The sequence below is a fragment of the Theropithecus gelada genome, chromosome 13, assembly GCF_003255815.1.
Source record: "Theropithecus gelada isolate Dixy chromosome 13, Tgel_1.0, whole genome shotgun sequence".
Lineage (NCBI taxonomy): Eukaryota > Metazoa > Chordata > Mammalia > Primates > Cercopithecidae > Theropithecus > Theropithecus gelada.
The window spans coordinates 45,941,782-45,956,277 of record NC_037681.1 but is presented as its reverse complement, the minus strand read 5'-3'; the positions used below and the strand labels follow the sequence as shown (position 1 = coordinate 45,956,277).

Genomic DNA, 14,496 nt, shown 5'->3' with positions numbered 1-14,496 from the left:
CGGGTACAGAGGGAGGGGGCAAGGGTTGAAAAACTGTTGAATACTGTGCTCACTACCTGGGTGATAGGATCATTCATACCCCAAACTTCAGCATTACACACTATACCCATGTAACAAGCCTACACATGTATCCCCTCAATCTAAAATAAAAATGGAGCCAGGCGTGGTTGCTCATGCCTATAATCCAAGCACTTTGGGAGGCTAGGGCAGGAGGATCACTTGAGTCTGGGAGTTTGAGACCAGCCTGGGCAACATTGTGGGACCCTGTCTCTACAGATAAATAAATAAATGAATAAAATAAAAGTTGAAATTATTAAAAAAAGAATAATATTGACCTTATAAAAAGAGTTGGGAAGTGTTTCCTCCTTTTTTTAATTACCTGGAAGAGTGAGTAGAAATGCAGGTTTTCCTTCTTTAAATGTTTAGAGGTCTCCAGTACAGCCCTCAGAATGAGGAGCTTTCTTTTTTGCAAGACTTTAAAATGTAGATTCAATTTGTAATGGATATGGGTCTATTCAGTTTATCTGTTTCTTCTTGAGTGAGCTCTGGTAGTTTGTGTTTTTCAAGGAGTAGTCTTTATGTGTCTAGTTCTCCAAGTTGTTGAATTCATGGACATAAAGGTTTTTAAATAATCTTTATTATTTCTGTAATGTCTGTAGAACCTGTGGTGATATCCCCTCTTTCTTAATGTTGGTAATTTGTATCTTCTTTTTTTTTCTTAGTTAGTCTGGCAAGAGATTTCTGTTGTTATTGATCTAGTCAAAGAACCAGCTTTTGGTTTTATTGATATTTTTCTCTATTTTTCTGTTTTCAGCATCATTAATTTCTGCTCTTATTTATAGTATTTTTTACCTTTTTCTTGTTTTGAGTTGAATTTGCTGTTCTTTTTCTAGTGTCTTAAGTTGGAGGGTTAGATTATTGACTTGAGAACCTTATTCTTTTCTAGTATAAGCGTTTTTAATACTTAACAATGTGAAATTACCCACCATTTCATTCCTCTCTCTACGCTGCCTACTTCCCACCCTGGAGGCAACCAGTGTTGTTATTTTCTCAATATCCTCTCACATATAGTTTATACATTTGCAAACAAATATATTATTTTTCTCCCTCTTTTTTTTAAACAGAGTTGTTAGATAACCTTCTAACAATTATTTTGTTCTATACCTTGCTTTTTTCCCCTTAGTCTGGTTTGCATATAATTTTCTTTCATATATAATTTCTTATTCTTTTTATGATAGCAGTCTTCTATTAATGGACAGTTTGATTATTTCCAGTCTTTTGCCATTAGAAACATGCTGCAAAAAATGACTATGAATACGCATATTCAAAAACATCATTTCAGGATTCTTGAGTATATAAATTCTGTGTGAAAAGAATGGAACAGTTTTCTGCCCCCTTTGTTTCTCTCCTTTTTCTGTGCTTAGATAATGTGCTGTCTCTTTTGATAAAGGGCCTACTTGGTATAGAGAGAAAGAAATAATTACATTCATTCTTCTGCTTGGTCTATCCAAATAATTCCAGAGATGTTTTCTTAATAATTCCTTTGTTAAGTATTAGACCAACAATAATCACTTTATTTTAGTGTATTATTATTTTTCTCTTGAGAGATGAGATCTCACTGTATTGTCCAGGCTGGTCCCAAATCCCTGGACTTAAGTGATTCTCCTGCTTCAGCCTCCTGAGTAGCTGGGACTACAGGCATGCGCCACAGTTCCCAGATATAATCACTTTAGAAGTTGATAGGATCCTAAGGATGGCATTCTTCCTTAAGGTATTTCCAAGGTGCTGTGCTTTTGCCTCTAGATTATTTTCAGACTCCTCAGCATTGCCAGTACCCCTTGACCCTCTGTATCTGCAGGTTCCCATGTGTGGATTCAGACACCCACGGATATGGAGGGCCAGCTCTGGAGGGGACTTGAATATCTGTGGATTTTGATATCTGCAGGGGCCCTGGAACCAATCCCCCAAGGATACTGAGGGCTGATTGTATTATAATCCTTAGAATGTTATTAGTTCTTGTGCCATTGGTTTCACTTTTACTCACAAGCAGCTTTTTTTTCTTTCTTTTAGTAAGGAATATCAATAAGTCAACAAGTATTTATTTCTACCTATAATATAGGCAGTGACTCATGTTTTGTTTGTCATGCTCATCGAATAGTTTAAAATAGAGAGTTTGAAAATATCCCTTAATAAGAGAATGGATAAAATGCAGTACGTTCATGTAACAGAATGCTGCATAGCAGGATGAACTAATATATGTAACAACATAATAAATCTTGCAGATATTTTGTTGAGCGAAAGAAGCCAGACACAAAAGGGTACATACTGTAAGATTCCATTTATATGAAGTTCAATTGCTGGCAAATCTGACCTATGATACTAGAAGTCAGGATAGATGTTACCAGGCTGGGTGCAGTGACTCACGCCTGCAATCCCAGCACTTTGGGAGGCTGAGGTGGGTGGATCACCTGAAGTCAGGAGTTCTAAACCAGCCTGGCCAACATGGTGAAATGCCATATCTACTAAAAATAAAAAAAATTATCTGGGCATGGTAGTGTGCACCTGTAATCCCAGCTACTAGGGAGGCTAAGGCACGAGAATCACTTAAACCCAAGAGGTGGAGGTTACAGTGAGCCGAGATCACACCACTGCCTGGGCGACAGAGAGAGATTCTGTCTAAAACAAACAAAACAAAACAAAACAAAACAAAACAACCCCAAAAGGATAGAACCTACCACGGTGGGAAGTGGGCTTAGGAAAGAGGTGCTTCTGGGTGCTAGTAATGTTCTGTCTTTTGACCTGAGTGCTGGTTAGTTACCTAGGTGTTTATTTTATGAAAGTTCATTCAGTGAACTTTAAATGTTCATGAGAGAAGATTTTGTAAAAGTTCATTCATGAATTATGCACTTTTCTGTATGTTCATTATATTTTAATGAAAAGTTAAAAAGGATGATACCATACGGAATTAACTAAAGGCATAATGTTGGTCATGGTTAGAGCTTAAAATTATGGAAAACCAGAGAGATGACTTACTTTTTTCGGGCACATATACTCTCTCTTTAAAGTGATCCTTTTAAAAGTAATCAATTATGAAAGTGATAAATATTACATTACAAAATAAAAGGAAGTGTAGCTAAACTGTGTCTTTAAAAATCTTTCAAGCCAGGTGTGGTGGCACGTGCCTGTGGTCCCAGCTACTCAGGAGGCGAAGGCGGGAGGATCGCTTGAGCCCAGGAGGTTGAGGATGCAGTGTGCTGTGATCATGCCACTGTATTCCAGCCTGGGCGACAGAGGGAGACCCTGTCTCAAAACAAAAAACACAACAACAACAAAAATGTATTTCACCTAAGTCAGACTTCACACTACTTAGACTGAGGACAGTCTTTGGAAACAGTAACTTAGGACATTTACAGATGTATCTCATTATTTTTTAGATTTCTTTTCCTTTAATTAATTAAAGTCAGTGCCTTTTCATGCACTTAATAGTCATTTGTATTTCTTTCATGGCTATTTTGTGTATGTGAATGCACTTCCCCTTTTCCTCTTGTGTCTTTTTTTTCTTTTTTTTTTTAAAATAAAGTTGATTTGTTTTGGGTCAGTGGTTCTCAATTCTGGCTGTGTTTTGAATCACCTGGGGAACTTTTAAGAATTATCAATGCCAACGCCCCACCCCAGGCCAAATAATTAGGATCTCTAAGGGTTGGGCCTAAGCCTTGGTATTTTTAATGTTTGTGTGTGTGTATACATTCTATTATGGAAATTTTTATGCGTTGCAACATGTATAACAAGTTTTTGTTTGTTTGTTTTGTTTTGTTTTTTGAAAGAGTTTCGCTCTTGTTGCCGAGGCTGGAGTGCAATGGTGCGATCTCAGCTCACCGCAACCTCTGCCTCCTGGGTTCAAGCAATTCTCCTGCCTCAGCCTCCTGAGTAGCTGGGATTACAGGCATGTGCCACCATGCCTGTCTAATTTTGTATTTTTAGTAGAGACGGAGTTTCTCCATGTTGGTCAGGCTGGTCTTGAACTCCCGACCTCAGGTGATCCGCCCACCTTAGCCTCCCAAAGTGCTGGGATTACAGACGTGAACCACGGCACCCAGCCCATCAGGCATTCTTAATCCCACTCTGGACTTCAGCAATAGTTTCTTTTGTTGCTTCATCTTTGTGGGCCACTTTACTTCAGGTTAGAAGCTGTATCCATCAGAGTTCTTAGGTGTCAGTAATAGATACCATCTCTGGCTAATTAATTAAAAGGGTGACCCACAGGTTCTGTAAGTAGGCTGGGAAAGTAGGCTTGAAAACTACACTGCCAGGAACATAGTGCAAAATCATTGCACAGAACTCTCATGAAGACACCTCTCTGGCCACAGACCTTGCTGCTTGTGCTCCAAACACTACTGACACTGGGCTCTGGGTGCTGCCCCCAAGAATCATTATCTCTGCTGCCCCAGAGCACTGGTTGTGGCTGTTCCAACTGCTGCCATCCCTACCAGGTGGATTCTTCTGGAGTTCCTTGCTTCCCCAAGTTAATCATTTCCCCCCTTGAAATCTAGCATAGTGCATTTTATTGGTAGAGCTCTGTTATGTGCCCCTATCCTAGTTTCAAAAAAAGATGAGAAAGCAAATATATGGTTTTTTTTTTTCCTTCTTTGTACTTTAGTAGTGGAAAGTCTACTTGTCCCATAAGGTAGGGTGTGCTTAAATGTAGACTCAGCATTCAAGTGCTTGGTGTAAAAAAAGAAAGTCCACTGTAAAAGCTCTGTGTCAAGTCTTAGAAATCCATTCCTTTTAACCTAATGATCTATCTTATAACCATCAGCTTTTCTTACATAATGCAGTAGATATTTGATGCAGGAATATGCCTTGTTTCTGGGTGCCATATTGCCTTGTACATGGAGCTGTATCTTTATTTCTGAAGAACAATGTATTTTAAAAAACCCATTCTAATTTTAGCTAGTTGCAGGCATTCCTATTTTGTTTTACGAATAAACTCAAGGAGATGTAATAGTTAAAAGCTCAGCTGTAACAAATGTTGATATTTCCTTGTGGTGTTTTCACGGATACTTTTCTAGCTTATAGGCTATTTGCCTTTTTTCAGGTGTGATCTTTCTGTGGAAAATGGGAAACCCTGTATTAGAACCATTAGTGGATATAAACAGGATGATACCTGCTTTTTCAAAACAAAGATGGTATAGCTCTCATTATTGCAAAAGTATTTTACTGTAAGTTACAATGAAACATTGTGAACTCAGGCTTTTAAAAATTAACACAAAAAGCACATTCTTGGCTTACATGTGGTAACTTTAACAACCAACTAGTGAAGTTTTTATCTGCTGTGAAACCAGGGCATAGTTGAATGAATGAAGCCATGGACACTCTGGGTCAGAGGCCTTGGTGATACTATCTTGGTTCTGCTGGTGGTGTGCAGCATTACTTTAGGTGATTCATTTATGTTCTGCATTTCATCTTTCCAGTTCCTAAAGAAGAATTAATGTTACCATCCTTTCCCCTTCACTTTTCTCACAGTGGTGTATTAGAAGATCTGAGACAGGTGTGATTGAGCTTCTTAGAATAAACACGTGGTAACATAAAGGTTGTTACAGTAAAAACAAAGATGAGTGTACTATAAAATCTTCATAGCAAGATGCACCCTGTTGTTTAGTATGTAACAAGAAACCGTTGTAATATCCTGATGTAAGGTTATCTTTCTGAATTATATTCAAACCAGGTGGCCCCTCAGTTTTGAATACTTGAGAACTGCAGCTGTAGATTTAATGGGTTTAATAGGAAACTCACTTCAGGTTCATCCATTTGACCTCTGCTACATAGCCAATAGAAATTACATAGAGTGTTTCTAAAACTTACTTCCAGAAAATTCAGGCTAGCTTTAGCATTCGTCACCTAGCATAGGAGAAGTCTTATTCTACAAATGAAGAAGAAAAAAAAAAAAAATCCAGGGTTTCCAAATGTGATAAAATTGTAACAGACAAGGTCAGGAATCAACTTACTGGTTGCTCAGTATTTAGTGATACATTTGACTCCTTTTGTGGTTTCAGATAGCAATTATTTCTAATATAATTTATTTTGCAGTGAGGGCCGAGGCAAGTTGACGGTATTTTCAGTTAAAGCTATGTTAGCAACCATGTGTGGTGGAAAAATGCTGGACAAATTGAGATGTAAGTATTTTCATATTATTTGAAAAATGTCATTTTCAAGTTAGGACTTTTAAATGAATATTGTCAGAATTTTGAATGATGTTATACTGAGCTTTTAAAAAAATGACCGTTATCACTCACTGCAGCAGCTGGCCCACAGTAGGTCAGTTATGCCACCTACTGTTCAGATGGAAAAGTTGGTTGATTTAATTTATTGTTAGTGTGTTTTAGTGAGAAAACTGAAAGGACTCAGAATCGTAATGCTGACATTTAAAAACTTATTTTGGAAATGTTTTCCACATTATTAAAATTATGCTTGAAAATGATTATATTGAGAACTTTTCGTTAAAGTAAATTTGATTGCTTTTACTAGGTTTGGTCTGGTTTAGCTCTTAATAACGCCATTCTTCATCAGGTGATGTTTGCTGTGATTACGTTATTCCTTACTACCCTAGAGTCAGCCACAGTTATTTAGAAGCTGATGACCTGTTTTTAAAAAATATTCCTGTTTTGTTTGCTAATTTTTTTTAACCATTAGTCACTTTGGCATTTCACCATTCATTAGATACTGTAAGAAGGTGATTAGATGAAATCAAAAGAGATGAAATTCACTATTTAATTTTGCTGCTTATGGTTTTTATTTATTCAGTCATTAGTTACTAACTCCCTAAGATATGCCAAGAATTGTGCTAGGTGCTTTACATATATTTTCTCATGGAATCCTTAAAATTCCTTTGAGCAGCAGGTGATATTTTCTTCATTTTTATCAATGAGTTAACCCAGGGGGCAAAGCTGGGGTTTTAATTCAGACGTCAGAGCCTTGTTCTGAGCTATGTGATTGTGCTCCCCGGTACGGGTGCTGTAGCAGGAGACACACATGTAATTTCAGTACAGTGTTCAGAGTGCCATAAAGCAGTAGCCACGGAGTAGGAAACTGGATGTCAGCTTTCAGGGGTTGAGGCTGAAGTCTTAATGAGGTAGCGCAGTACCCTGTGAGCCCGGATTTGGATGACTGCGTCCTTGCCATGTTCCTCTGTGCCCTGCTTTTTTTTAAAAATTGAAAGATACAGAGGCTTGATCAGATTCAAGTATTAATACAGGTTTTTGGGCAAGATTACTTCAGAGGTGTATTTGTTTTTTGTGCTTTTTCTTACTTTACTATGACACTGAAAGTTGGAAAGCTAGATGGCCCACTAGATACAGATTTAGCTATTCCAAAGAAAGATCTTAATGTATTTGATCAACTGTTATCCAGTTTATCTTCATTTCAAAATTAGCTGCAATGTAGAACATATTTTTGGTAATAAAAATTATGGTTTTATTTAAGTATTCTTGTGAGGTTTTTCACATGGTATATCTCAAAATATTATTTGGGCTGAAATTTCTTTTATATTTTTGTAAAATATAAAAACGATGTTTTTCTGAGGAATAGAATATATACGAAAGTATATTTCATTCAAACACAAAGAAAAGTTGTAATCTTGTCTGATTTTTTAATGATCTAGATAAAGAATATATATACCATCTTTATTAATATTGGGGAGACTAGTTGAAAAATACAGTAGTAGAGAAATACATTACCAGAAAATTAACTGTATTCTAGATGACTCTGGAATCTTTAAGTTTCTTTACAGTCTACTATATTTACATAGAGCCAGCTCACCTGGCACATAGTAAATACCTAAAATTTTGTCAAATGTAAATTGTTGATTGAATACTAAAATTACTCCAGTTCTGTGTTGTAACTGTTCGTGAAAAGGCAGAAATTCTAGTTCTCGGTTTGGAAGGGATCCAGGTGATAGCAGTTTTTTTAGATGTGGCTTCTGAACTTTTTGGAGGAACACAAAGTGACCAAGATTGAAGTGGCACAAAGGCCCATGGGCCAAGCCAAAGGTGACATGTCAGCGTGCTCAGGACCCCAGATCATTGCAATAGTGTTTGGATGGATGTGATAGGGACTGTGCTGGGTTACCAATCACTGTGTTTTTCTGATTCAGGTAGATTTCAAGTATGATTTATCTTTTCCATGCTAAAAATTGTTGTTTCTCTGCCAGTTGTAGGTCTGTTTCATTATTTTTGTTGTACTGTAATTATCTTGGCTTGGGATTGAGATGTTCAATGTAAGTAAAATATTCGGGCAGGGAAGCCTGTCTCTACTTTTTAATCTTCCAGGGTGGAAACCACTTTAAAATGTATTAAAATGTGGCCTGCCCCATCCATTTTAAACAGAACTTGGCTGGGTGCAGTGGCTCATGCTTGTAATCCCAGCACTTTGGGAGGCTGAGGTGGGAGGATCACTTGAGGCCAGGAGTTTGAGACCAGCCTGGGCAATGTAGCAAGACCATGTATCTATAAAAGTAATTTTAAGACTGGGCGTGGTGGCTCACGCCTGTAATCCCAGCACTTTGGGAGGTTGGGGAGGATCCCCTGAGGTCAGGAGTTCGGGACCAGCCTGGCCAACATGGTGAAACCTTGTCTCTACTAAAAATACAAAAATTAACCGGGCGTGGTGGCACATGCCTGTAATCCCAGCTCCGTGGGAGGCTGAGGCAGGAGAATTGCTTGAGCCCAGGAGATAGAGGTTGTAGTGAGCCAAGATTGTGCCACTATACTCTAGCCTGGCCGACGGGGTAAGACTGTGTCTCAAAAATAAATAAATAAATAAATAAAGTAAATAAATAAAAATAAAAGTAATTTTAAAAGTTAGTTTGGCATGGCGGTACATACCTGAGGTCCCAGCTCCTTGGGAAACTGAGCCAGGAGGATCACTTGAGCCTAGGAGTTGGAGGCTGCAGTGAGCTATGTTCATGCCACTGCACTGCAGCCTGGGTGATGGAGTGGGACTCTGTCTCAAGGAAGAAAGAAAGAAAGAGAGAAAAAGAGAGAAGAAAGGAGGGAGGGAGGGAAGGAAGGAAAAGAGAGAGAGACAGAAGGAAGGGAAGAGAAAAGAAAGATAGAGAGAAAAGAAAGAAAGAAATCAGAACTCACTGATTATACTTTTAACATTTTCATCTCTTAAGGATGCCATTTTCCGATGCATTTAGGATTTAGGGCCAATTGTAAAGCTTGATTTGTCTATTCCTCCTCCTCCTCCTATTTTGAGATTATTGTGTTTTTTCAGTTCTTGAGTTTTTCGTTGTTGGTGGTGGCGGCGGTGATTTGTGTATATCCTTTGTCACTGGCAAATATGATGGTATGTATTTTCAGTGTACCACTCTCTGGAAATCGTTCCTTGCTTCTGACCTACTACTTTTAATATGCTACAGACAGAGAAGTCATAACCAAACCTCTTAGCATTCCATTTAAAATAAGGATTTAAAGTGATTGTTATGAGAGAAGCACTTGAGCTTGTGTAGTATGATTGTTAGTTTTGACTATTTTCAGAACCTTTCCCTCCTTGTTTTCTAGTTCTCAGCAACGTCCTACTTAGTTGAGGTGGCTGAATAATTGTGTAGCCAAAAGAGAGAAATAACACTGTATTGTAATGCAAATGATCTTTGGTTGTTTATTCACTTTCTCCTATCTAATTATTCCATTGTTTTGGTTCTTCTTGTTCACTCCAACCTCCTTCTGCTGACTGGACTCTATTGTTACCTCTGTTAATGCTCCTGTTATATTAAGTTTTCTCATTTATGGAATGTTTTAGCATTTCTACTTTTTTTTTGGCTTTGATCTTCCTACTTTTTACTTTCTTAGAATTTTTCCTATGATTTTCTCCCCTCTCCTTTTTTTATTTGACATGGAGTTTTTGGTTTGTTTTAGTATAAAAATAGCATTTGAATGACTGAAAAAATATTTGTACTTTTTGTTTAAAACATTTCTCAGATTTTTCAGATTTGTCTTAAGAGAGTTTCTGTCTCCAGGTAGCATTCATTTACAGAGATGGTTCACTGTTGTGGCCATTAGACACTATGCCCTAGATTCAGAGGTAACTTTTATCAGGATTCTAAATACCAATGATTTGTAATCGGAATACAGACTTTTAATTAAAAACACAATCAAAATTCAGTAATGTCAGAAACCCAAAATATAACTCAAGGAAACAAATTTGTAGACTGTAAAGCCCATTATGTATTAAAACATGCTTAATTATCAATTAATTTGACTGTGCAATTTATTTACTTTAATTCTGCTATTTGTTTTCGAAGAAACTTAGTCTCCTTATTCAAATTGCATCTGGTTGCACTAAAAGGAGCAAACGATTCATAAATTTATTTTAAAATTCATTAAAAAGCTGGTGCTACCATTTTGAAAGGCACTTTAATGGTATATTTCAGGAAGGCTTTAAAAAGATTCATATTCATTCAGTAAGTCTACTTCTTGAGTTTATCCTAAGGAATTAATCAGAAGTATACCCCAAGTTTTTTGTATATTTGTTGCAACACTTATTTGAAAACTTGAAACATCTTTAGTGTCCAAAAGTGAGAACTCAGTTAAGTTTTAGGACACCCACATGATTGAATATAATGTCTTTAAAAATAGGTTTTAGATCAAAATGCATAAGTGTAATATAGTTTTAAACAAAAATTTGCTATGCATATAGAAAATAAGAAATATACCAAAATAACAGGGGTTTTCCTCTGGGTTCTAACACAATGGTTTTATAATAATAATTTATATTATTTATCTTTTTGCATGTTTTTGATAGACCACACTATCAGCAGTCAGAGAAAAGATGACCTGAGATTCTTTCTGTTTTGATCAGAATTGACTATTCCTACTGATGTTTCAGCTGTTTGCTTCCTTGATGTTTCATCAGCAGACTGTAGAAGGGCCTCCCTTTGAAGTTATAGTTAACCAGTTTCACCTGTTCAGAATTTAGACTCTTCTGCTGTAGTTTTTTAACCACCCATGGCTGCATAATTATCTTCACTGGTTTCTGTTAACCATCCCTTCTCCTCAGTAGATGGAACTGACTGTTTAATCTGAATGAGTGATGGCTAGATTTACATTTTTCAAATAACCAAAATGTTTTAGAAATGGAAGAAAGTAAGAGATAAGCCTTAAATGTGTATTTTATGAATAAAGGGGAAAAAAGAAGAAAAAGGAAAACAAAAACCAAAGGAGGTCTGGAGCCTTGTCTCAGGTAGTTCCTGGCTGAATCAACACCAGAAGCCCAAGGCATGCAGACTCCCACCCTCCAGCCTCATTGCAGCTTAATGATGTGGCATATTAATGAGTTTCTTTTTTGTTGTTTTTGAGATGGAGTCTCGCTCTGTTGCCCAGGCTAGAGTGCAGTGCTGCAATCTCGGCTCACTGCAACTTCCACCTCCCGGGTTCAAGCGATTCTCCTGCCTCAGCTTCCCATTAGCTGGGACTACCGGCATGCGCCACCATGCCTGACTAATAATTTTTGTATTTTTAGTAGAGACCAGGTTTCCCCATGTTGGACAGGCTGGTCTTGAACTCCTGACCTCAGCGATCCACCCGCCTTGGCCTCCCAAAGTGCTGGAATTACAGGCGTGAGCTACCGCACCTGGCCAGTGGCATATTAATAAGTTTCGAACTACAGTATGCAGTCGGGCCTAGTTGTGTTTAGGTATTTATCAACATACAGATGTGTGTGCATGGTTTTGTGGGTTAGGTTGCTGAGCTGGTAGAAAGATGACAGATGAGAGTCATTTGCCAGGGAAAGCAAACATGTAAAAGAAAATGGCTTTTCCGTTTATAGACTCATTTCTTCAGTCTCAACAGCCCTGTCATCTTGCAAAAAAAGCATGTGGCTAGTCGTGTGGGGATGAAAGGGGAGTCGAAATAGATGGATAGATTCAGCCAGCAAAACCAGGGTCATTATCACCGGGAAAAAATCAAAACATATGTGATGATGGTGGCCCAGTAGCATTATTTTGCTTATTACACAAAAGATATTATAGAATATTTTAAAAATTGCGCACACATGTATGTTTAAGGACTTGATTTTGGGTTTTTCACAAGGGAGAAAGCTTCCTTATTTTAGCTGGAAATAACTATTAGGGAATTAGCATACTTTCAGAGGTGTATAAATAGAAAGAGAATTACTGGGGAAATTAACTGGGGATCTGGTAAGTAATTTAGTCCCTTAATGCCAGGAGGGTTTAGGGCTTTATTTAATTAGAGTACTAGTTTAATTTTTAAAATATTTTCATTAAATTTTATTATTTTATTCACTTCTTTGATAAGATCCTTTTATATATACATAGGTAACTCACAATAACTTAGGTTGATTGTTAAACTTCATTTAAGATTTAAGAATTAGCAATCATTGTAAAATTGTTTTTTACAATTTTACAATTGTTCACAGATAAGGCTATTCATAAAAAAATTGTTTTAAACCAATAACTCAAGAAGTGATGAACTACTTCACTGTGCCTTCAATTTTGGGGTCTAGCAGCATCTCTCATTAAAACAAATAGACATGTTTCTGCTTCACTTATTGTAATATGGGCCTGTTATCGTTTCTTACGAATAAAAATTTTTTTATTACTTTGAGTCTATTCGTATGACATAGTAACTAAGTATAACTGAAATAATACTTTTTCGTGGGAGTGGTTTGTCATTTTACTATCCTGTCACTCCTTTTTATTACTCTGAATGGGTTAGGTATAGATTTGTTGGTGTGGGTGTATACATACACATTTTTGTGATTGTGAAGCTATACACATATGTTTTCATGTACTTGGAAGCTAAAAGTCGCTGGTCCTGAATATTCCCACCATTAATGGCCACAGGTTAATTACTCATTAGTTACTCAGTTATGAATACACAGAGTGGTGATAGAAAACTTGACTGACAGTGGCTTAAGCACATTAGGATTTATTTTTCTCATGTCAAAATAAGTCCAAAGGCTGATAAGTTCAAAGTTGCTACCCTGACTTATGGTTGTCATCACAGACTTCATTTCTTCCCGTCTTCCTTCTGCCATATGGCTTTCTTCCTTAGGATCAAAAGATGACTGCCGTATCCCAGGCCTCTGTACTTACTCCAGGCAGAAGGAAGAAGGAGGTGCCTCTGTTAGGAAAGCAGAGAGTTTTCCAGAAATCGACTCCAGTATTGCAATGTGCAAAGGAGGGTGAGAAGTTATTTGTTAAGTGGCACAAGCCATTCCCAGCAGTCGGGCTCAGCTAGTGAGCAAGAAAGGGAAGAAGATACTGAAGCACCTGGCAGTGTCTGCCACCTCCCATGTTGACCCTTTGTTTTCATTCAGATTTAATGAATGATTATTTTCCTCCTTGTAAGAATAGCAGCCGGGTATTTATTTATTTTTGAGATAGGGTCTTGGTCTGTTATCCAGGCTGGAGTGTAGTGGTATGATCAGAGCTCACTGCAGCCTCCAACTCTTAAACTCAAGCAGTCCTCCCCCTTCAGTCTCCCAAGTCGCTGGGACTACAGGCGCCTGCCACCATGTCTAGCTAATTTTTTTTATTTTTTGTAGAAACGAGGTCCTGCTATGTTGCCCAGACTGACCTTGAACTCCTGGGCTCAAGCGATTCTCCTGCCTGGGCCTCCCAAAGTTCTGGGATTATAGGTGTGAGCCACCATGCCTGATCAGCAGCCAGCTATTTAAAGGTTAAACCATTTATGTTCTTCCCTCCTTGGAAGAGCATCATTTATTCATATCATTGGTAACATTTTCAAAGTTCTCTATCTGTAGTCTAGAGCTGTGGTCAAATATTGTTTCTAACTGTCTGCAGGGTAGTTCCACTAAAAAATTTGCTAGTTTGGGCCGGGTGCGGTGGCTCACGCTTGTAATCCCAGCACTTTGGGAGGCTGAGGCAGCCTGGTCATGAAGTCAGGAGATTGAGACCATCCTGGCTAACACAGTGAAACCCCGTCTCTACTAAAAATACAAAAAATTAGCTGGGCGTGGTAGCAGGCACCTGTAGTCCCAGCTACTCAGGAGGCTGAGGCAGGAGAATGGCGTAAACCCGGGAGGCGGAGCTTGCAGTGAGCCAAGATCGCACCACTGCACTCCACCCTGGGTGACAGAGCGAGACTCCGTCTCAAAAAAAATTGCTAGTTATTTCAAACAGTTATGTTCAGAGCTAAGTGTAATATCTTTATATTCGATTTGCTTATGTCAGTTTGGATTTGTCAGCATTTTCCCAAGCTAGAAACTTAAAAGAATCCTAACTTTTAAACTTCCTTTATTCTGTAATCTAGTTTGCCATCAGCTGCAGTTCCTTGCATTGAAATGCCTTGGATTTGGCCTCCCGTGTCCCTGCACACACTGTCACTACTGTAATCCAGGCTCCCCCCACCTCCTTTGTGCATTGTTTACAAGGTTTCCTAGCTGGTGTCTCCAATTCCATTCTTTTTCTTTTATTCATTGTGTACTGATCATTAACAGTCTAATCGCCTTGAAACC

The 14,496-nt window shown here is 38.0% G+C and overlaps 1 protein-coding gene across 25 annotated transcripts in view; it reads left to right on the top strand.

The window, feature by feature from the left end:
- The window catches only part of DTNB (dystrobrevin beta), a 300,791-nt gene that overhangs the window by 67,580 nt on the left and 218,715 nt on the right, over window positions 1–14,496 (top strand). For 21 of the 25 annotated variants that reach the window (XR_003115265.1, XM_025353993.1, XM_025354012.1 and 18 more), the window contains one exon: window positions 6,088–6,173. The exons of the other annotated variants lie outside the window; for them this stretch is intronic. Coding sequence is in view for 19 of the 21 variants with exons in the window: in XM_025353993.1 (XP_025209778.1) it covers window positions 6,088–6,173 (86 nt within the window). In the remaining 2 variants the exon portion in view is untranslated. The remainder of the gene's footprint in view (window positions 1–6,087; window positions 6,174–14,496) is intronic. 25 annotated transcript variants of the gene reach the window in all.